A 23,981-nucleotide genomic window follows, 5' to 3' on the forward strand; every position below is an offset into this window, starting at 1 on the left:
TGTGTAAATATGTCCCCCATCTGGGCGATTCAATTGTCATATTACTTTTGATGGCAGATATCAACTTATTTTCAATTGGGATATGGGCTCTCTCATATTATGCTTTCCCAATTAGATGATAGAAACGTAAACAAGAAAACTTAAAATAATCAAATGTTGTATTTATAAAGAAAATTATTTTTAGCTCTCTTTTATTACTTTATAAAATTAACAAACTCTAGAGATTAATAGTAAAGTGTTTTCCTAAGTCCTCACTTTTGACTTTTTAAATATTTTGTCCATGAAACACATCTTGTAGCTATTGTATATACTGTCAGGATTTTATAATATAGATTCAGATATGTCTAAAACTGTTATTAATTTGTATAAGAATATAATACTTCCATTAAAATTCTGGGAACTTTGACCAGGGGAAGAAAAGTCAAAACTTTGTTTCTAATTAGTCTAATTTCTATAGCTTCTTGAATTTTGCAACAAATTTCCACAGACTAACATTTGTTTTTAAATACCATTCATGTTGATTTTTCTAAAGCCTACATGCAATCAGAACAAATTAAAGCACCTTTATTTGGCAATAACCTTTTAAATAATCATATTCAAATAAAAGCAGCAAATGGATGAGACATCAGAGGACAAATTTTAAAAGCTAAAGCTGCATTAGGAAAAACACACAACTGATAAATGTCAAGTGGTAATAATCCTGCAACCAAAGTGGTCATAATAATGTAAAATCAGAAAAGCAAAACCAACTTTTACAAGGATTAATTCAGCTGAATTTCCAGCATCTTAAATAATATATTCTTTGCTTCTGTTGAATTTTTTTGTTGCTTACTTTTCCTTTTGAAAACTAAATTATACTAAATTGAAAAAACCCACAAAAAAGAAAGATGCTAAAAGAAAATACATTCATAAGTTATTATTCTAATCTTCAGCCTTACATTGTTCAAACTAGAATGAATTGTTAAGTACATTGTAATCAATGGCTACTTAAAATCAAGAAATAAGGTGGTATTTAAAGGTTGCCTGTTTGTACAAGTAGCCAATGGGGTTATTCACTCCTCTTCTATGTACTGAACACCTACTACAATGTGCCTAGCTTTGTGTGACCACTTAGGTGTGACTCAAAGGATATACTAACAATGATAATATGAATTTGCAGTTAATTTTTTAAAGATTCACTTTAGCTTGAGGTCATAACTCTTTGCAACTAAGATAATTAAGAATTTATACATTTATATATTCTTTTTAGAGAGGAGTCACAGAAGGGAGAATGACATGTCGATGTTCAAAATCTATCTTTTCAGTAGTTAATGAACAGTAAGAGGTTTCCAAAATTCAAATTTAGATGCTAAACTTCAGTTATTTTCATCTCCCCCAACAAAAAATTAACTTATTTGATGGTTTTAATATTTTTAACATGACTTATGTTTTACCAGGTGATGTTATTGTAGACATCAATGGCAACTGTGTCCTTGGTCACACCCATGCAGATGTTGTCCAGATGTTTCAACTGGTACCCGTCAATCAGTATGTAAACCTCACTTTATGTCGTGGTTATCCACTTCCTGATGACAACGAAGATCCTGTTGTGGACATTGTTGCTGCTACTCCTGTCATCAATGGACAGTCATTAACTAAGGGAGAGACTTGCATGAATACTCAGGATTTTAAGTCAGGAGCGATGGTTCTGGACCAGAATGGAAAATCGGGGCACACCTTGATCAGTGATCGTCTCAATGGACCATCAGATCTGAGTGAGCAGAGAGCGTCTATGGCATCATCAGGCAGCTCCCAGCCAGAACTAGTGACTGTCCCTCTGATCAAGGGCCCTAAAGGCTTTGGGTTTGCCATTGCTGACAGCCCAACTGGACAGAAGGTGAAAATGATATTGGATAGTCAGTGGTGTCAAGGCCTACAGAAGGGGGATATAATTAAGGAAATTTACCGTCAAAATGTGCAGAATTTAACACATCTCCAAGTGGTAGAGGTGCTAAAGCAGTTTCCAGTAGGTGCAGATGTACCATTGCTTATCTTAAGAGGAGGTGAGTAAAAGCGCAACAAGGAAAAATCTTCATTGTTCATGCATTTGTATCTGTGAATTGTCCTTCCTTACAGGTCAGAATATCTCTTTTCCCAGCAGACTTGACTGGTAATTAGTATGCATTTTCCTTAAGTTCTGTCTGACTGCTTCCATAAGCAGTATCTTTTGTAGCAGTTTGTTTAGTTATTTGCGGTTTCATTTGTGTCCATTATGGATTTCTTTCCCTCTATATTCTTTTTAAAATCTGATTTATGACTTTAATGATTAGAGAGAGTCACAACATTGTGCTACTTCAAATGAAATATATCCTCTTAATTCCATTTTCTCTGTTGATGGCAATAATAGAAATGGACTCTTTCAAGCAGTGGTACTTCATCTGGACCTCTGTAATGTACCAAGGATGTTTTGAAAGAGCTAGCATCTCTGTGAATAAGCAAAATGTTGGATGGTGTGTTAATCTGTTCTGTAAAAGCAATCATGATAGCTTGTGCTCATAAAGCTTTTATCTTAAGCTTTAGTATCTGTCCGTAAATGTTAATTAAACCCCACAGTGCTCATGTGAGATAAATATAATTTTATTTTCCAAGGTCATCAACTGACTTGAACTGCTCCCAGACATAAATGCAGTTCCAAGGACTAATCACAAAGTTGCGTTTTAATGGGCTTTCTTAAATCCATACCTATGAATGACTAGTATTTTAAAGAATAAAATTTAGCCCTTCACATATATCTCACTGGCTTATAGTTTTCATTTTTGAGGCAAATGAGCAGTTTAACTTCATTGGGGCTTTTTTTATTATTATTCTCATTTCTTTGAACTATTTTTGTTTCTTCTCTGTGTGGTATGGTAGAATGTGCTCATATCTCTTCGTGAGGGCTGGAGAATTATCCAGAGTTCCAACAAATATGAGAGTCCAGGGTTTGGTGTCAAAGAGGTTGGATGTCAATTTCCTGCCTAGTTGCTGGTTGGTTCCACAGTACAGGAAAGTAATGTTAATCTACTTGAGTCTTTGTTTACTTTATCTATAAAATGGCAGTAACATTTATGCCTTAGGATTGTCATAAAAAATGAAATACGTGTATAATGCCTGGCACGTAGAACATATTGGACGTAATTTACTAGCCTACTAAAAGTCAAAGCTAGTTTTGTCATAAACATTAGCTGTATTTGTGATCTGAGAATGCTTCCTCTGTTTTTAAAATGTGGCTCATTTTTTTTAAGGTCCTCCTTCACCAACTAAAACTGCCAAAATGGTGAGTATACAGTGGTCCTCAAATGCTTCTTCTGAACACATGGAGAGAGATGCTGCGTTCCCCTCCATGAGGGGAGCTCATGGGAGTGGCGTTTACAGACAGACAGGAGCCAAGTGGCAGACTGCCCTGGGCTTGTATCAGAAACTCAGAGGGAAGCGTGTGAGTTAGAAAAGCTGCCCATAGAGGAGGTGTGCTCTGCTGGTTAAGTATTTCTGCTGGAAGAATATTAGAGGCCTGTACTACCAATAGTCCTGTCTTGTAAATAGTAAAATGTGGACACACTGAGGTGCCTACTGATGGGTCCTATTACTTTCTTTGTGTTTCAGAGGAACAAGGGTAAGGAGTATCTAAATGTTCGAGCAGATATACTATGGGAAGATGTAGTAGTTTCACATAAATTCACGGGGACTATAATTTACCCACATTTAGATAACCTTCTGACATTTAGCCCTAAACAGGACTTTCTAGAGCAATTGTGGCCCCTGTGCTCAATTTGCTTGTTATCAGAGTGAGAGGCTATCAGGCTTGGAACAGTTTTCTCTGGCATTCTTCTGAATAACCGACTAGCCTATTTAAAGACCTGTGTAGAGAGTAAGACCTAAACAAAGAATGCACCAAATAATGGTATGAAAGAAACAGTGCTAGGTACACGTGTAGCTACTTAAATATCCACAATTATATGGACATGGATATAAAGACAATCGTGTATAAAATCCTAATTTGCTCTATTTTCCTTGAGTTGGAGTCTGTCATCTTATAGTTGAAAGATGGTCTTCCATAACCATAAACCCTGGGCTGCTAAACAAAACACCATCAGATACAAAATGGATTAGTTCTCCATAGCCCACCAAATAGGATCCTCAGCAAATTTGCCATTTTATGGATCAGGCAGAAAGAAACACTCAGCACTTTTATAGAAAAATGGACCAGTTAGGTCCAATGTGAACAGTGAACAGAAATGCTTTTTGCCTATTCAGTTAAAATTGCACTGTATTTTTCTCCATTTCTCCATTTCTCTGGTCCCTCTAGTACTCATTTTTAACTTCTGTGCTACCCTATCTATTTCGTAACGAATGCCAGTGAAGCCATGGGAACCCTAAATTGATGAAAGTCTCAGACGACCTCCCACTGCTTCTGACAGAATCCTAGGACATGTGGGAGAAAGAGGAAGAGACTGCTCTTATCTCCCGGCCATCTGATGGGGTCTGGGTCAGTGAAGGGTCCCTTCTGGCACAACACTTTATAGCGACTGTCCCCTCACTCCTACCTGACAAGCTGCTGCTCCGGCATCCTAGTCACATTAATTATCTTATCATAAATGTCTATAATCCCCCTCTTCTAACTGTAATTCAGGATAACAAGCTGTTCTCAAAACCATAGTATTTATTTTCTTAGGCTATTTATTGGATTTCATTTTTTAATTTTATTAAAGAAGTCATTTTACTGAGCTCTTCTTCTGGGAAAGTTCTATCTGAATAGGAACATTCGAAAATATCCCTTGTCTGATTCTCAGGCATGGTGCATTTTTTCGTGATATATTTGGATTGGCCATGCAGGTTTTTACACTGTTATCTTTATAACCTAAATTAGTTAACACTTCCTATTTCATTTTCTTAGAAAGAGCATTACCTTAAACATCTTCACTGAGAATTAAACTCAGTGAGTGGGGAGGATGGGGTTTATCAAGAATTACATGGACGTATTCTCTTAGAGTCTCCCTCTTGCTTTACTTGGAAGTGCTGCCTTGTGTTGCATCCTTATTTATCTTCTCAAAGTCAATTTGTGTCTTGGTGGTGGAGAAAAGGGCAAAATTGCTTAAACGTAGGACTAATTGATATCATTATCAACTTTTTCTAATTTAAGTGAAATATGTTTTAATCAAATACACACAGCTATGAAAGTGAATTCCTATAAGACTGCAAATATGCTGTGGCTTTGACCCTGCTGCTTACACAACTGTAATCAGTTGACATACCCAGTTCAGACAACAGTTTTATGCACTAATCAACCATCTGGCTTTTCGAGATACTAAGTAAGGCCATTTTCCATTTCAGAAAACAGATAAAAAGGAAAATTCAGGAAGTTTGGAGGCCATAAATGAGCCCATTCCCCAGCCTATGCCTTTTCCACCCAGCATTATCAGGTCAGGATCCCCGAAATTGGATCCTTCTGAGGTCTACCTGAAATCTAAGACTTTATATGAAGATAAACGTAAGTAGTTGTGGAATATTTCAGGAAAGCATGCAACTAAATTAATTTGAATTTTCTTAAAAACTCGACTTTTCCATCTTTCAAAACCATGTTGAACTTATTCCTTCATTCCCATTTTAGTATGACTTTGGGCTTCTTCCATTTATATTCAACATTCATTCATTTATTTTCTTCAAAACCATGTATTATTAAGGGCTTTCTGTCTACCCAACATCGTAGAAGGTAATGGGAATACAGAGGTAATAGGTTACATAGGCCCTGCACCCCAAAAGATGATTAAGCCTAAATGGAAAAGACAAAGAGGTAATCAAATACATATACAAATAAGTGCAGATAAGCCCCTAACAGGTTCAGTAATAGAAGGATGGACTGGATGAATTGGGATCCAAAGTAGAAGATGGTCAGTTTTACGGCTGTGGGTAGTAGGAATGTCAGATACTGCTTCATATAGGAAGCTAAGCTTTAACCAAGTCTTTAAAGACAATGAGGTAGGTGTTTATGAGATAGATAAAAGGGAAAGAAAGAAGGAATAGCATGTGCACATTGACCTTGTATGGGCTGGGTTCTGCAAGGAGTTCAGTTTAGCTGCGTGTGGTTGGCAAGGGAAACCAGAGCGGGAGGGCGGGAGCAGCTTGCGGAGGGTGGATTATGCCGTTCTGAGGAAGCTGGAGACAGTGGTATACATGATAGAGAGCCACAGAATGGTTTTAACTATAGGGATGAAATTGTTGGACTTGTCTTTCAGAAAGATTTTCCTGGCAGGAATATGAAGGATGATGAATCAGAGGGGTGTGTAATCTGAGGAGGAAACCAAAGGGTAGAGTGGACTCCTTCAAGGAGTCCAGCTGAGAGATGATGAGAAGAGAGTATGCATAGGGTGGAAATTCATTTTCATACTAATTTACTTACTAATGATAGATCTTTTCCAAAGTAAAATCATAGATTTAAGTAGGTTTGATTTTTTTAATTTATTTATTTTTAGAAATAGATTTAGGTCTACCTTGGAAAAGATGTACACAAGTGGAAACATTATATATAATTGCCTTCATACTTATTTAACCTGTTACAGATCTTTGTCTTGATAGTCCCAGGCCATATTTAGGAAGATGAAATATTGATTTGAAAGCATCAGGAATTAATGGACGTGTAATACTGAGAGCATGGAAGTGGGAGCAAATATTCCTAAGCAGTCTTGATTCAAAGTTTGGGTTAGAGCACAAAACAGAGATTTATGATTGAATTTTATTGTATTATTAATCCTTTTGAAATAAATCAAAGTGTGTATTATGTATGTATGTTTGTATTTATTATTTTCTGGTTTTCCTTAGCGCCAAACACCAAAGATTTGGATGTTTTTCTTCGGAAACAAGAATCAGGGTTTGGCTTTAGAGTGCTGGGAGGAGATGGACCTGACCAATCTGTAAGTTTAAATACTTTGGAATTTGGCTGTTCCTGTTAAAACTTTTAAGTAGAGATTTGGTAGAATACGGTGTTTTTGTTTTGTTTTCTTTTTTGTTTGGTTTTTTAAAAGATTTTGTTTTCTCTGACAGTTTCATTAATATGAGGAAGAACTGCATTTCTATTGGTGTCATAATACCTCAGCTAACTTGGTGTAGCTGAGGTTAAAACTATAGGTAAAAAGCTGAATATGTCAGCTGTAAATTAGAGAGTAATAAATGGTTATACTAGCAAAGCATTTACATCTAGAATTTTATTTATACAGGATTCTCACTCAAACTTAGAGAACAAATATAATGGGTTTATTTTTGTTTTGCCCTTAGTTTGATAAAAAGTAATGTGCTTCTTAGAATTTAACATATTTAAAGTTTTTTGTATAATATCAAGAAAAACTTCGTTATTATCATGCTTAGAAGTTAGGTGAATAACAATATTCTTTTAAAATGACGGGCTTCTTTCTATTTCTGACTAGAACATTTGCTTTATAGAGTATAAATGTGTTCTAATTAGTCATATCAGTTACAGTTAAAATAATCATCAGAGACAGTTTAAGGCAGGTTGCCCTACATAGGGCAAATATAAAATACCTTGATTGTTTCTTTTTTTTTCTTTCTTTTCATTTTAATTGAGCTATGATTGACATATAACATTGTATTAGTTTCAGATGTACAACATAACGATTCGATGTTTGTATACACCACAAAATGATCATCACGATAAGTCTAGTTACCACCCGTCACCAAAGTTATAAATTTTTTTCCTGTGATAAGAACTTTTAAGATTTTTGCCTTGGCAACTTTCAAATATGCACTACAGTATTACTGACTGTAGTCCCCATGCTGTACATTATATCCCCATGGCTCATTTATTTTATAAACGGAAGTTTGTGCCTACCTCCCCCCAACCCCCTTTCCACTGTCAACCACCATTCTGTTCTAGGAGTTTTGTTTTGTTTTGTTTGTTTGTTTATTTATTTTGTTCTTTGTATTTCACATATAAGTGAGAAGACACAGCATTTATCTTTCTCTGTCTGACTTATTTCACTTAGCATAATGCCCTCCAGGTCCATCCATGTTGTCACAGTTACCAAGATTTCATTCTTTTTAATGTAGTTTAATCTTTGCATCTGGTGATTTTCTCAATTTTCTTCTTGTAATTGATTTCTAGTTTTATACCATTGTGATTGGAAAAGATGCTTGATATAATTTCAATCTTCTTAAATTTATTGAGACTTGTTTTGTGGCTTAACATGTGATCTGGCTGAATAGTAGTTATGTGTGTGTGTGTGTGTGTGTGTGTGTGTGTGTGTGTAAAGAAGACATCATATGTATATTTCTTTTTTTTCCTAATTGCTATGGCTAGGACTTCCAATACTATGTTGAATAAAAGTGGCAAGAGTGGGCATCCTTGTCTTGTTCCTGATTTTAGAGGGAAAGCTTTCAGCTTTCGCCATTGAGTATGATGTTAGCTGTGGGCTTGTCATATATGGCCTTTATTATGTTGGGGAGTGTTCCCTCTACACACTTTGCTGAGAGTTGTTATAAATGGACACTGAATTTTGTCAAATGCATTTTCTGTACCTGTTGAGATGATCATATGATTTTTATCCTTCATTTTGTTAATTTGGTGTATCACATTGATTGATTTGTGGATGTTGAACCATTCTTGCATCCCTGGAATAAATTCCACTTGATCATGGTGTATGAGCCTTTTAATGTACTTTTTAATTCGATTTGCTAATGTTTTATTGAGGAGTTTTGCATCTGTGTTCATCAGTGATGTTGGCCTGTAATTTTCTTTTTTGGGGGTGTCCTTGTCTATTTTTGGTATCAGGGTAATCTTGGCCGCATAGAATGAGTTTGGAAGTGTTCCCTCCTGTTCAATTTTTGGAAGAGTTTGAGAAGGATAGGTATTAAATCTTCTTTAAATGTTTGGTAGAATTCAGCAGTGAAGCCGTCAGGTCCTGGACTTTTGTTTGCTGGGAGGTTTTTAATTACTGATTCAATCTCCTTACTAGTAATTGGTCTGTTCAGATCTTCTACTCTTTCATGATTTACTCTTGAAAGATTGCATGTTTCTAGGAATTTATCCATTTTTTTCTAGGTTGTCCATTTTTTTTGGCATATAATTGTTCATAGTAGTTTCTTATGATCCTTTGTATTTCTGGTGGCATCAAGGGTAACTTCTCTTTATTTCTGATTTTACTTTTGAGTCATCTTTTTTTTCTTGGTGAATCTAGCTAAAGGTTTGTCAATTTTATTTATCTTTTCAAAGAGCCTGCTCTTAGTTTCACTTTTCTATTGTCTTTTTAGTCTCTATCTCATTTGTGTCTACTCTGATCTTTGTTATTTCCTTCCTTCTACTAACTTTGGGCTTCTTTTGTTCTTTTTCTAGTTCCTTTAGGTGTAAAGCTAATTGTTTGAGATTTTTTTTTGTTTTGAGGTAGGCCTGTATTGCTATGAACTTCCCTCTTAGAACTACTTTTGCTGCATCCCAGAGATTTTGGTAAGTTGTATATCCATTTTCTTTTGTCTCAAGGTATTTTTTTATTTCTTTCTTGATTTCTTCATTGATTCATTGGTTGTTCAGTAGCATGTAGTTTAATCTTCACATTTTGTGATTTTTCCCAATTTTCTTATAATTGATTTCTACTTTTATGCCCTTGTGGTTGGAAAGATGCTTGATATAACTTCAGTCTTCTTAAATTTATTGAGACTTCTTTTGTGGCTTAACATGTGATCTGTCCTGAAGAGTGTTCCACTTGAGAAGAATGTGTAATATGCTACTTTTGGATAGAATGTTCTATATATATCTGTTAAGATTATCCGTTCTAATGTGTCATTTAAGGCCCACGTTTCCAAGATTGATCTTATGTCTGCATGATCTAGTCAATGATGTAAGTGGAGTATTAAAATTCCTTACTATTACTGTATTACTGTCAGTTTCTCCCCTCAGGTTTGTTAATATTTGCTTTATATATTTAGGTGCTCCTATGTTGGGTGCATAAATATTTACAAATGTTATATCTTCTTGTTGGATTGACTCCTTTATCATTATGTAATGCCCTTTTTGTCTTTCATTGAAGTCTTTGTTTTAAAGTCTATTTTGTCTGATGTAGGTATAGCTACCTCAGCTTTCTTTTGGTTTCTTTTTGCACAGAACATCTTTATCCATCCCTCTGCTTTCAGTCTTTGTGTCTCCTTACATCTGAAGTGAGTGTCTTATAGGCAGCATATAGATGGGTCTTGTTTGTTTATACTTTCAGCCACTCAAAGTATTTTGATTGGAGAATTTAGTCATTTACACTTAAAGTAATTATTGAGAGGTATGTACATGTCATTTTGTTAATTGTTTTCTGGCTGTTTTGTAGTTCCTCTCTGTTCCTTTCTTTTTCTCTTGCTTTCTATGTTATGCTCATATTCTATTTTTGTTATCTTTTGTGTGTCTACTATAGGTTTTTGTTTGTGGTTACCATGAGGCTCACATATAACAGCTTATATATATATATCAGTCTATTTTAACTTGATAGCAAGTTAAGTTTGAATGCATTACTAAAACTCTACATTTTTACTCCCCCCCATCACATTTTACGTTTTTGATGTCACATTTCACATCTTTTTATTTTGTGTATCCCGTTGCTGATTATTCTAGTTATAGTTATTTTTACTTCTTTTGTCTTTTAACCTTCATACTAGCTTTGTAAGTGATTATATTTACCTTACCCATGAGATTTATACTTTCATATGTTTCCTTGTTGCTAATTAATGCCCTTTGTTTTCAGCTAAAGTAGTCCCTTTCACATTTCTCGTAAGGTCAGTTTAGTGGTGATGAACTCCTTTGACGGTTTCTTGTCTGGAAAACTCCATCTGTCCTTCAATTCTGAATGACAATTTTGCTGAGTATTCTTGGTTGGAAGCTTTTTCCTTTCAGCACTTTGAATATATCATGCCACTACTCACTTCTGGCCTGCAAAGTTTCTGCTGAAAAGTCTGCTCATAGTCTTTTGGGGGTTCCTTTGTATGTAACAAGTTGTTTTCCTCTTGCTGCTTTTAAGATTCACTCTTTAACTCTGACATTTTAATTATAATGTATCTCTGTGTGGATCTTTTTGGGTTTGACTTTTTGGGAACTCTCTGGGCTTTCTGGATCTGGATGTCTGTCTCTTTCCCCAGGTTAGGGAAGTTTTCACAGCCATTATTTCTTCAGGTAAGTTTTCTGCTCCTTTCTCTCTCTCTTCTCCTTCTGGCACCCCTATAATGCAAATGTTTTTCTGCTTGAAGTCATTCCATAGGTACCTTGGGCTATCCTCACTTTTTTTCATCTTTTTTTTTTTTCTTTTTGCTGCTCTTGTTGGGTGAGTTCCATGGCCCTGTCTTCTAGATCACTGATTCTTTCTTCTGTTTTATCCAGTCTGCTGCTGAATCCCCCTAGTGTAATTTTCGGTTCAGTTATTGTATTCTTCAGCTCCATGACTTCTGTGTAGTACTTTCTTATATTTTCTGTCTCTTTATTGAAGTTCTCACTGTGTTTATGCATTCTTCTCCCACATTCAGTAAGCATCTTTATGACCATTACTTTGAACTCTTTATCAGGTAAATTACTTATCTCCATTTCATTAAGGTTTTTTTCCTTAGGTTTTATTTTGTTCTTTCATTTGGAATATATTTCTCTGTTTCCTCATTTTGCTTAACTCTCTATTTTTGTTCCTATGTATTAGGTGAAGCAGCTACCTCTCCCAGTCTTGAAGGAGTGACCTTGTTTAGGAGATGAGCTTATCTTTCAACTTTGCCCTAGCTCTTGGTTGTCTCTCCAACCTTTGTGATTATCTAAGCAGCCTGATTTATTCTCAATAAGTCCCAGTCACTGAGGGTGTGCCAAGACCTCTCAGTGTTCCAAAGGGAGGGACCTTAGTCAGCATCTAGCTTCAGGCTGATTGGAAGCCATACCCTCAGGCAGCAGCTTTTAAAGTATGTCAACATACACAGTCCTGTGGGACTGCAGTTGTAAACTCTGCTGGCCTCCAGACCAGGAGATCTGAAGGTATCACCTGGGTGACAGTTGCAAAAATCAGGACTTCAGACAAGTTTATAAGCTCGTTTCTGGGAGGTACCAGAGAGCCATAGTGAAGCCAGGGAAGAGTGCAAAGATGGCATCTCCAGCCTCTGTTCCCTGAAAGCACCTCTGTAGCCTCTAGATTTGTGGCAAAGCTGAACCCTGCCCCTAAAGCTAGGACAAGTAAATAGGCCTTTTTCACAGAAAGACTGGGGTGGGGGGCCAGTGTTTCAGTCTGCAGTCTGTGTAGTGCCATGGGGGTGGGAGCTTGTCAAGAACTGTCTCTCTTATTGTTACAGTCTCATGGGACTCAAGAATGCAGGCTGCCCTGGCCACCAGTGCCAGGCAATCAAGGAATGACCCCTGTGTAGACTACATGTGCCCACCAGCTTTAGCTAAGCAGCAAGAGAGTTCAGGGCCAGGGCATACCCACTAGCATTAGCAGGGCAGTAGGAGAGTGTAGGGCCAGGGTGCATCCACTGGCACAGCAGAGTAGAGGGAGAGCACAAAAATTGGCGCCTGCTAGCACCTCTATCCCTGGAGAGAGTCCCAGTAGAGCTCCAGCCCTTCAGCAGATGCTTTAAGAATAGCAAATGAATCTCCTTCACATACAGTCTAGGCAGTTTTCAAACTGCTGCTTTTGCGCTGGTCCCCGGGGTGAGTGAGTCTGTGTGTAAACCCTTTAAGAAAAGTATCTCAGTTCCCTATAGCCCTTTGGGTCCCCTGGATGTGAGTCCCTTTGGTTTTCCAAGCCAGACATTTTGGAGGTCCATCTCTCCATCGCAGCTCCAAAGGTTAAGTTGCATGATGTGAGGTACGAACCCCTCACTCCTTAGTGAGAAGCTCCAGATTTGTGAGATGCCTCTGATTATAGGTCACTGTGCTGGGGGGTAGGGTTTGGCAGAACATGTCTCTGCCTTTCCTACCCATCTCAGTGTGGCCCTTTTACCATTTCTTGTGAAGGAATTGTTCAGCTAATTTTCAAATCTTTCTCAGAGGGAATTGTTCCATATGTAGCTGTAGATTCCATGTGTCGATGGGAGGAGGTGAGTTCAGAATCTTCTTACAGCAACATGTTGGACTGTACCTCCTCCAAACTAGTTATATTTCTCTTGATTGTTTCTGACGGTAGATATAGTTTCATAGATGTAGTTTGTCACTTTCTATTTTGTTGATACTTATAGTGTTTGTTCACTTAGGCGTTTTAAGAATTTTTCTCAAACAACTTGGGAGAAACCTTTCTCTTCTCTTCTCTCTTTTTTAATTGAAGTATAGTTGATGTACAATGTTATATAAGTTACAGGTGTACAATATAGTGATTCACAATTTTTAAAGGTTATACTCCATTTATAATTATTATAAGATATTGACTATATTCCCTGTTTTGTACAATATATCCTCATTATCTTATTTCATATATAATAGCTTGTACCTCTTAATCCCTTATGCCCATATTGTCCCGCCCCACTTCCCTCTCCCCACCGGTAACCACTAGTTTGTTTTCTATATCTATGAGTCTGCTTCATCTTTGTTATATTCACGTTTTTTGTATTTTTCCACATATAAGTGATATATTCCACGTATAAGTGATATCATACAGTATTTGTCTTTGTCTGACTTATTTCACTTAGCATAATGCCCTTCAAGTCCATTCATGTTGTTTCAAATGGCAAAATTTCATTCTTTGTTATGGCCTAGTAGTATTCCATTGTACATATATGTATGTATATATAGGTGTGTATATAGTTATAGATCACATCTTCTTTATCCATTCATCTGTTGATGGACACTTAGGTTGCTTCCATATCTTGGCAATTGTAAATAATGCTGTTATGAACATTGGGGTACATGTATCTTTTCGAGTTAGTGTTTTCATTTATTTTAGATATATACCCAGGAGTGGAATTTCTGGGTCATATGGTAGTGCTATTTTTGTTTTTTGAGAAACCTCCATACTGTTTTTGACAGTGGCTGCACCAATTTATATTCCCACTAACATTGTAAAAGATTTCCCTTTCCTCCATATCCTTGCCAACATTTGTTATTTGTAGACTTTTTGATGATAACCATTTTGACAGGTGTGAGTTGATACCTCATTGTGGTTTTGACTTGCCTGATGATTAGCAGTGTTGAGCATCTTTTCATGTGCCTGTGGGCTATCTGCATTTCCTCTTTGGAAAAATGTCTGTTCAGGTCTTCTGCCCATTTTTTATTGGGTTGTGTTTTTTGGGGGATATTAAGCTGTTTGAGCTGTATGTATATTTTGCATATTAATCCCTCATTGGCCTCATCATTTGCAAATATTTTCTCCCAGTTCATAGCTTGTCTTTTTGTTTTGTTTATGGTTTCCTTTGCTGTACAAAAGCTTTTAAGTTTAATTATGTCCAATTTATTTTTGTCTTTATTTCCATTACTCTAGAAGATGGATCCAAAAAAATATTGTTGTGATTCATGTCAAAGAATGTTTTGCCTATGTTTTCCTCTAGCAGTTTTAGAGTATCCCATCTTACACTTGGATCTTTAATCCATTTTGAGTTTATTTTTGTATATGGTATTAGAGAGTGTTCTAATTTCATTCTTTTGCATGTAGCTGTCCAGTTTTCCCGGCACCACTTACTGAAGAGACTGTCTTTTCTCCATTGTATATTCTTGCCTCCTTTGTCATAGATTAATTGGCCATAAGTGTGTGGGTTTATTTCTGGGCTCTCTATTCTGTTCCATTGACCTATGTGTCTGTTTTTGTGCCAGTACCATACTGTTTTGATTAGTGTAGCTTTGTAGTATAGTCTGAAGTCAGGGAATGTGATCCCTCCAGCTCTGTTCTTCTTTCTCAAGATTGTTTTGGCTATTTGGGATATTTTGTGTTTCCATACAAATTAAAAAAATTTTTGTTCTAGTTCTGTGAAAAATGCCCTTGGTATTTTGATAGGGATTGCATTGAATCTGTAGATTGCTTTGGGTAGTATGGTCATTTTAACAATATTAATTCTTCCAGCCCAATAACACAGTATATCTTTCCGTCTGTTTGTGTCATCTCCAATTTCTTTCATCAGTGACTTATAGTCTTCCAAGTACAGGCCTTTTACCTCCTTAGTAGGTTTATTCCTAGGTATTTTGTTCTTTTTGATGCAGTGGTAAATAGGATTGTTTCCTTAATTTCCCTTTCTGACAGTTCATTATTAGTGTATAGAAATGCAACAGATTTCTGTATATTAATTTTGTATCCTGCAGCCTTACCGAATTCATTGATGAACTCTAGTAGTTTTGTTTTCTGGTGGCAGGAATTTCTACATATATGTAGGATTTTCTACATATACTGTCATGTCATCTGCAAACAGTGACAGTTTTACTTCTTCCTTTCCAATTTGGATTCCTTTTATTTGTTTTTCTTGTCTGATTGCTGTAGCTAGGACTTCCAATACTATGTAGAATAAAAGTGACAAGACTAAGCATCCTTATCTTGCTCCTGATCTTAGAGGAAATGCTTTCACTTTATCTTCTCTTAAATGTAGGGTTCTAGCAGCTCTGAAACTAGCCCAAACATTTAGGATTACCGAATTATAGGATTCTAATTGCTGGCAAACAGAATGAATTAGATCTGTTCACCTAGATGCAAGTGAATCTTAGGTCACTCTGTTCCCTTAAAATATTTACTGCTTTATAATTTAGAAACAAGACATATTTCTCTTTTGCATATACTAAACTTGTACTAATAGCCTTATGTAATGGGAGTATTGTAAGAATTATTCCAGTTGCTATGAACAGAGTACAAAAAAAAATCATTCCTGATGACATTCAGTGGACTTTACTAGTAGCTACTCCACAGAATTGTGTTTTCTGAGTTTAATGTTTTTGTTTTATTATAGTAATGGAAGTGATAGTAGTATTTTTTAAGTTATTGAAATACTTTGTATTTTCTGTCTTCCTTGTCCCTAACCCAGAAAATCCAGAAGAGATTATGTGGTGTGGTCGTTTGAAGTGCCATTTTGGAGAATGGTCAATTTCTAAGATTTCACCTTTCTAAATATGACAGTTTTCACACTGAACTGCAAAAATCTGTTGGTTTGCACAGTTCTGAGTCAGGAAGTACTTAACTTGGTATTTAAGGATCTTAGTACATCTTAGTAGACTGTATAGACCAACCTACACCTTATGTCTTATCAGATATACATTGGGGCCATCATTCCTCTGGGCGCAGCTGAGAAAGATGGTCGTCTCCGTGCAGCTGATGAGCTGATGTGCATTGATGGAATTCCTGTTAAAGGGAAATCACACAAACAAGTGCTAGACCTAATGACGACTGCTGCTCGAAATGGCCATGTGTTATTAACTGTCAGAAGAAAGATCTTCTACAGTGGTATGTGAACCTGTTCCTACTCTGATAAGTTAAAAAAGAAACAAAGAGACTTAGTCCACATTTTTGGGGAGTTTTTTGGGTTTTTTTTTTTTTTGCAGGTTATTTTATTATGTTTAATGGTATATGAGATAACTCATTTGGTGTGATCCAAGGCCTCATTGTGGAAGGCCATGTAAGGTCAAAAGGATTCAGAAATAATACTACTACTATCAAAAAAGAGAAATAAATTTTGGGCCTCTGTATTAAGAGTATATTAATATATATTGATGAATTTGCCAGTGTGGCATTGTAGATCGGAGTATCAGCTTCAATCTGTTTTCTGAAAAACAAAGTTATTTAGTCATACCAAGATATCCCGTTAGCTGAATATCAAAAGATTTTGGATCCTGATGATCCTAAATATTCAAAGAGGACAGAATGTTTCTACTTGACAAGTTTTAGTATAATATAATTTAACATTTGAGTGCTTACCACGTCCCAGACATATTGATTTTTTTACTTACACTTTACAACACTATGATGTAAACACCATCATTATTCTACTTACTCACAGAAAGGTTGAGAAACACATAGGTGGTAGGTAGTAGGACCAGGATTAAAACAGGTAGTTTAATTACAGAGCCTGGGGTCTAAACCATTACACTAGGGTATGAAAATCTCATGTATTTTCTCTTCAATAATTTTGTGAATATTAAGTAGAAATTTTAAAAATTGAATTCTTGCCACTTAAAAATTTTTAAAAGACAACCCTGTGGCACCACAAGAGTGTAAGCCTCATGTAGTTTGGGAGTTTCATCCATTTAGTTATGTGCTGTGTCCCCAGTATTTAGAAGAATGCCTGCCTGGCACAGAGTGGACATAAAAAAAATTTGTCAACTTGATGAATAGTTGCATTACTCTTAAAAATGAGGCACCGTGTTTTTGATTGCAATGTCCAAAGTAAAGGCCCAGGGACTTCCCTCATGGTCCAGTGGTTAAGACTCCCTGCTCCCAATGCAGGGGCCCGGGTTCGATCCCTGGTCAGGGAACTAGATCCTGCTTGCTGCAACTAAGCCTGCATTGCTGAAACTAAAGATCCCTCATGCCACAACTAAAAGATCCCGCACGCAGCAACGAAGATCCCATGTGCTGCAGCTAAGACCTGGCACAGCCAAATAAATAAATAAATTACAACAAAGTAAAGGCCCACTTCCCTTCCTAAATATCAGGTATTCCGTGATGCATACAGATTTTAATGCAGTGTTGCCTCCATTTGGTTGTGCTGAAGTCAGAACATAACTACACAGAGTAAAAAATGTGATGCTATACAACTAGAGGTTGGCTCCCTCCTGGAAAGCATCATGAAGAAGTTTCATAGTAGTTTGATATTACTGGAAACATTTTAGCTAATTCATTCTAATCATGCATTATATCAAAAAGAACCTTTCTTTTTATTAATGATTGGATGTTGGTGACACTTTGTCGAGATGCAAAAACGTATTCTCAGAATCACATAGATTTTGACCCAAAGAGACCTTGTAAATGCATATTCATCGATAGCAGTGTGTTGTGGTTGTTGTTTATGATGTTTTGTATCAAATTATGGCACAAAACTTGCTCTTTTTTTGAAATCAGTTAGGACTAACTTGTGTCATTCTTTCTCACATTCTGATGTTATCTTGAATAGGAGAAAAAGGTGTAGGTTAACTGCCCATTTGCTAGGAATTCCATATGACCTAATCTATGCCTAGGAGAGTTTGCCGTTCATGTGGACAGCTTGTTGTATGCCTGAGAACTGCTAATGGTTAACTCATCTGGTATCACCCATCAGGAACCTGCAGTTGTAAAACACATTGTAAAAGATAAATTCTGTGTAGATGGCAAACTGTTCTCAACCTGTAACGGCAGCATATCTATCCTGATGCAGTGACCTCTCAGATGTCATGAGTGTCAGGCACTGCACTAAATATTATATTTAAAGTTGATTTTAAAAGGAAGTTTACTATGTTGTTATTCATTATCAACTTTTTTAAAAATTACTGGTCCAGGTTAAAAACCTTGCTGGAATTAAAATAATTTCAAGAAGAATTTTTTTACTAACAAATTTCACAGAAGCTTTGAAAAACTTCCTTTAAAGTGAGGTAACATTTTGCGTTTTTCCAACTATGTACTTAAAGTGCATTTAAGAAGTCAGCTGGACTGCTGCCGCCTACATCTGCACTCAAATTAGGTCCAGAGCTCACGTTGATGGAGGTCCTGCTTTTCTATTCTTTATGTTATTAGAAACTAAATTTTCTTGTGAAAGGCTTAGCACAAAAACACTTTCGTTATCAAAAGTTATGATATTCCAGAAATATCAAAATTGATCATGTTTATTATAGAGAAACAACCTGAGGATGACAGCTCTCAAGCCTTCCTTTCAACACAGAATGGCTCTCCCCGCCTGAACCGAGCAGAGGTCCCAGCCAGGCCTGCTCCCCAGGAGACCTATGATGTTGTCTTGCACCGAAAAGAAAATGAAGGATTTGGCTTTGTCATTCTCACTTCCAAAAGCAAGCCACCTCCAGGAGGTAAGGGCTCCTATGTCCTGCTGTCCCTCCCTATAATTCCAGTTTTATGAGTTGCCTGCTGGGGTTTATGAAACTAGTTAGGAATCATGTATTGATATAAATTGCCTCAGAGAGTTATCTTTTTTAAAAATGCTGAATATTTTCTTTATTTTCAAAATTAGGTAATCTGGGGACTTCCCTGGTGGTCCAGTGGTTAACATTTCACCTTCTAATGCAGGGAGTGTGGGTTCAATCCTTGATTGGGAGCTAAGATCCCACATGTCTCACAGCCAAAAAGTCAAAACATAAAACACAAAAAATGCAATAAAGACTCTAAAAATGGTCCACGTCAAGAAAAAAATTTAAAACTTTAAAAAAAACAAAAAAAGGAAATTGATTGTATTAGAAAAAAAAATTGGGTAATCTGAATCAAACCTTCCAGGCTTCAGGTTTATCTGTCTATCTCAGATTCCATAAAATAAGTCTTATTAGTAGCTTGGTTTGCATCAAGATTATATTGTGGCAGTATATCAGGGATGTGACCTAATTCCTTTAGTGAAAGGACAATGCTGAATTTTTAAAATTATGGGGGCATAGGTTTTTTTTTCAAATTAGGGGAAATCGTGTATGCAGAAATGAATTAAGTGCTAGAAACAGTTGAGAAGAAGTAAAACAGATTACCAGAAAAATCTTGACCCAAATATGTCTTAAATAGTCCTTTCATGTTATTTAATAATAATTGCCATATTCCAGCTATAAAGCGACCTTGTTGAATAAGAGACATTCTTACCTTATATGCTTCATTGAAAGGTAAAAATTTTGTCAGAACCTTGAAAAATTAAATATCCTGAACCCAGCTTAACAGAATATTGTCATCTGAGAAGGATGAGTATGTGTATTAATTCCCTCAACAAAGGAGGAATTACCTCTAGTATGTTCAGGGCTGTTATGATTCAGCAAATTAAATATTTGTCATGTCTTTATGTTTCTAAGAAATAATCATATTTAAATATAATTGTAAAATCCAAATGAATATGAGAACCAGCAAATTAATATTTATGTATTATGCTAGTCTGGTAGCTTTATTTTTCCAAGTCAAGTGATAAAAATCTTTGACCACATGAAAATGCATTCTTGCCTTTGCCAGTGGATTTGATTATATCTTGGGTAGTGAGATCCTTTTAGACTAGATGGTCACTAAAACCTTAGTAAAAAAAGAAAACACTTTCAGTAAAGTGTTGTGAGCCAAACCAATTTGCAAAAATCTTGCTAGAATTAATGCAGTTGTGTAGAGGAAGAAGATTCCGTGACATGGATGAGTTATTACTATAGTATCAGGTCACTGCTCACTGATACTAGTTTCCATTTTCCAAAAGCCGTTGCTATGGTAACGCTTGGAACTGGAACTGTCACTGATGCTTCAAGGATGATTATGTGGCCTGTGTCAGAAAAATAAAAGGAAGCAGCATTTAGGTGGATTTTATTTTGTATCATTGGTTATTTGTTTTTCAAAATACTGATTTCCATTTTAGATAATCATATTCTCATTCTAATACCATGCAATAATCCCAAGCATTCAGATTAACAAAAATAGTGAAAGATTATTACTCAGCATGATAGATGCTAACCACTTTTCATATTGAGGATACTCCTTTTCTAACACCACAAAAATTAGGTGACAGTCTAGTGTTCACCGTAAAACTAGGAGATATAGAGGAATTCAGTAAAATAAATTATGTTACTTAAATATGTTTAACATATTTTTATACTTGTTTGTTTAAAATTTATATTATTATACTTCAATACATTATATATTAAATATTTTATTTGTGAATATTTATTTGTTTATATTTAAATTTTAAAAATCTTTTTATACGTATTTGTTTAAATTTCTTCTTACTATTTTGATAGTTTTACATACCATAGATGCTAGATCTCTGTATAAGACAGTGTCATTAAGTGCTGGGCTTTGTAATCAGACAAACTTGGATTCTAGACCTGCTTATGTCTTTTAATAGCTGTCTGATCTTGGGCACATTACTTAGCCTCCAAGAGCTCCAGTTTCCACTGTGAAATGAGGATGATGATAACACTTCCTGTCTCGTGTGTTTGTGAGGATTAAAGGAGATACCGCATGTGAAGCCCTTTGCCTGGACCTTCAATAGATACTAGCTGCTGTTGCTTGTTGTAGTTTCTGCTACCATTGTCATCATCATTATTTATAAAATTGCCACTGCCTCTTGACCTTTTTTTTTTTTAAAGAAACGTTAAAAAGTTTGTCAATATTTGAGTAATGAGATGGGAAAGAAAGCCCAATTAAAATGTAAGATTGAGGCAGCAACTAATGGTGGCAGGAAATGAGTGTTTGCAGCTTATTAATTATCAGCCTGAATGGTAAATTAGGCTTAGGTTGTCAACGAATTTTATATAAAGTACTTGAGATTTTCAGTCATGGAGCAAAACCAGAATTCGTAATTTCACTGAAGTGCTAGTTAATAATCTCACAAAATTCTGAGACCTGCAAGCATTCTTCTTGGAACTCCGTTTATCTCTTATAGCTAGAAGGATCCTGGGGTAAGCTTGCATGTGGCGCTTTCTCTCACAGAGACTGGGCAGTTGCTGCAAACTGCATAACAATGAAAGTTTGGTTTAGAAAAGAGTTAGCACAGGTGAAACGGCCAGAAACCTGTCTGTCAGAATAGATCATTCTTTATGGATCTTGTCTTGGTATAGATTGGTATTCTGCACTGTGTAGATTGTTGGGGTTTTTTCCCCTTCTGCCGAAATGTATTTACTGCTGACATTTGTCACAAAACGAGTTCCCAGTAGCACCTCTAATACAAGTTATAAAATTCTAAGATTCTCTACTGTTGACTTTTTCAAAGATCAGGGATCCAGGCCCAGCATCCTTCTTGCCCTGGACCCAGTTTGTGTCAGAGCTACATGAATGAAGTACTTAGAAAAGACCTCTATTGAAGATGAAAAGGACTTGGCTAGTTTTTGCATTGCCAGTACTTCAGAGGTTTTAGTGTTTGTTATTATATACTTTTCAGTTCTGGTTGCAAAGGATTTCTTTGAGAAGGGGACATTTCCAGTTACTGTCCTTTATTTTCCTGAAAAGAAATGTTTTAAGAGCACTGAAGTGATCCCAGCAGCTGGACAAGCCAGTCTGTGAGACAGATTTAGGCCAAGATGATTGAAGACGGATAAATTGGCTTTATGGCAGATGCCTATAGAGTTTGTATATACCAACAACAAGGCAGGACTTAGATGTTTCCTTAGCCATGCAGTTACTTTGGAAACTTCCCAGTCTATTCAGAGAATGTTCAGAAGTTATCTTTCTACTGGTCTGCTATTTTTAGCTGTTTTGGTGGTGCTGCTATAAATGTCAAGAAAATAACAATCTGACTACTTTTATCTTCTCTCACCTCGATGATTAACCCTTTGTGAAGTTCTGTACCAAGATTTGCCACTTCCTTTTGACTACATTGCTCACAGGATGAGAAAGGAACCACTGAGACATCAGAGATTCATGTTGTTTGATGCTTTCCCAAGTCTGAACAAACCCCTTTCAGTGTTCCAGGGAGCTGAAGGATTTTCTTCTCGGGGGATCTGGAATGAACACTGTGTACAAGTAAATCTCTTCTAAGAAGGAGAGTAACTAAGATATTGCTTTAGAAGGTCACCACAGGCCACTATGTGATTCTCCTTGTGTTTCTGATGTGCCACATGTTGTACTATCAGGGCAGTCAGCTCATGCTGCCTGGCACAGGACATGGCCCATGCTGCTCTGGAGCTTTTCTAATTAGTTTGTTTATAGGGAAAATGGTATAATAAGTGCTTGATATAATTCAGAGCTAAAAGGCACTTGCTTCCAACAGTGACTTCCTCATTTTTAAGATAAAGTCTCCCAATGTATAATCCTAGAAGAGCCAAGGAATGGCACTCACTGTCCATGGGGACATCATTCATGGCCGAGAATAACTTCCAGTCCAAATGAAGGTCTATTAAAATGGCCCTAACATACACCTAGATATAATTCAGAAATACTAGTAAGAAGCCCATTTTACTATGGAAATTAAACATAATCACAGTGCCATTTTAAAATATTAAATTATCCTTATTCATAACAATAAGGCTCCATATTCAGCAGGAGCTCAAGTGTCTGATAAATTACTGACCTAGGCAAAGAAATTCTTAGAGAACATAGAAGGAACATTTGTTTCTCAATACGAATGCCCCTTATTAAAGATATTTTGACAAAATTTCCTGAATGTCTGAGAACTCATTTTAAGGCTTAATAACAGTGAAGTGTCATAATAGTTACTCTAAGAAAGCCTTTAGCATTATGCTAGAGATATAATAGAACTGCAGAGTGTCTTTGCAAACGTCTTAGATTCAGCTTTGTGCATTCAGGGTATGATTTTATCCATAAGCCAAATAATCTTAATGTTAAACATTAATGTTCTAATTCCACTCCGCTTTCCTGATTTTTAAAAAAATCTAAAGGCATTAAATAAAAGGAATTAATTTTGCTCTAGAAATAAGTATGATTCATTTTAATGATCAGTCATTTCACTGTAACTGGATTTCTGACCAATCTGAGTCTTAAACTTGATTTTGAACGGCATTTATTTACAAGATTCCTTGTGGGAGTAAATGCCCCTTCAACAGAACCAAAGATGATCTCATTGTAGCAGTTTCTAAAATAGCCAAAAACATGATGCAGTCTAAACAGCCAACAACAAACAAGAAACATGAGATATTCTCATAAGTATCACTGAGGTCAGTAGCTTTTAAACTGGATCATTAGGATGACATTATAAAAATTGGAAAAAGGTTTCTGGTAAGTGGAAAGAGGTTTATATGCTATGATTGCAACTATGTAAAGAGTATTTATGCCTGTGGACAAGGAGTGGAAGATAATATGAAAGTAGTTGCATTTGGATAGGATGATCACAGGTGGTGGTGTTTTGATATATCTTTAAAGAATTTTCTTTGACGTTATTATGTTGAATTTTTGATGATGATGATGATGATGATAAATCCAACACTCCAAGATATGTTGAATAATTGAAAA

The 23,981-nt window shown here is 36.1% G+C and overlaps 1 protein-coding gene across 3 annotated transcripts in view; it reads left to right on the forward strand.

Annotated features, from left to right (window-relative positions):
• Positions 1-23,981, forward strand: part of MAGI3 (membrane associated guanylate kinase, WW and PDZ domain containing 3) — a 279,275-nt gene that overhangs the window by 229,681 nt on the left and 25,613 nt on the right. For all 3 annotated transcript variants that reach the window (XM_082613413.1, XM_082613414.1, XM_082613415.1), the window contains exons 10-15: positions 1,437-2,042; positions 3,264-3,295; positions 5,350-5,506; positions 6,835-6,926; positions 16,181-16,373; positions 18,734-18,922. In XM_082613413.1, the coding sequence (XP_082469539.1) occupies positions 1,437-2,042; positions 3,264-3,295; positions 5,350-5,506; positions 6,835-6,926; positions 16,181-16,373; positions 18,734-18,922 (1,269 nt within the window). The remainder of the gene's footprint in view (positions 1-1,436; positions 2,043-3,263; positions 3,296-5,349; positions 5,507-6,834; positions 6,927-16,180; positions 16,374-18,733; positions 18,923-23,981) is intronic.

Source organism: Mesoplodon mirus (genome assembly GCF_964341445.2).
Source record: "Mesoplodon mirus genome assembly, chromosome: 3".
NCBI lineage: Eukaryota > Metazoa > Chordata > Mammalia > Artiodactyla > Ziphiidae > Mesoplodon > Mesoplodon mirus.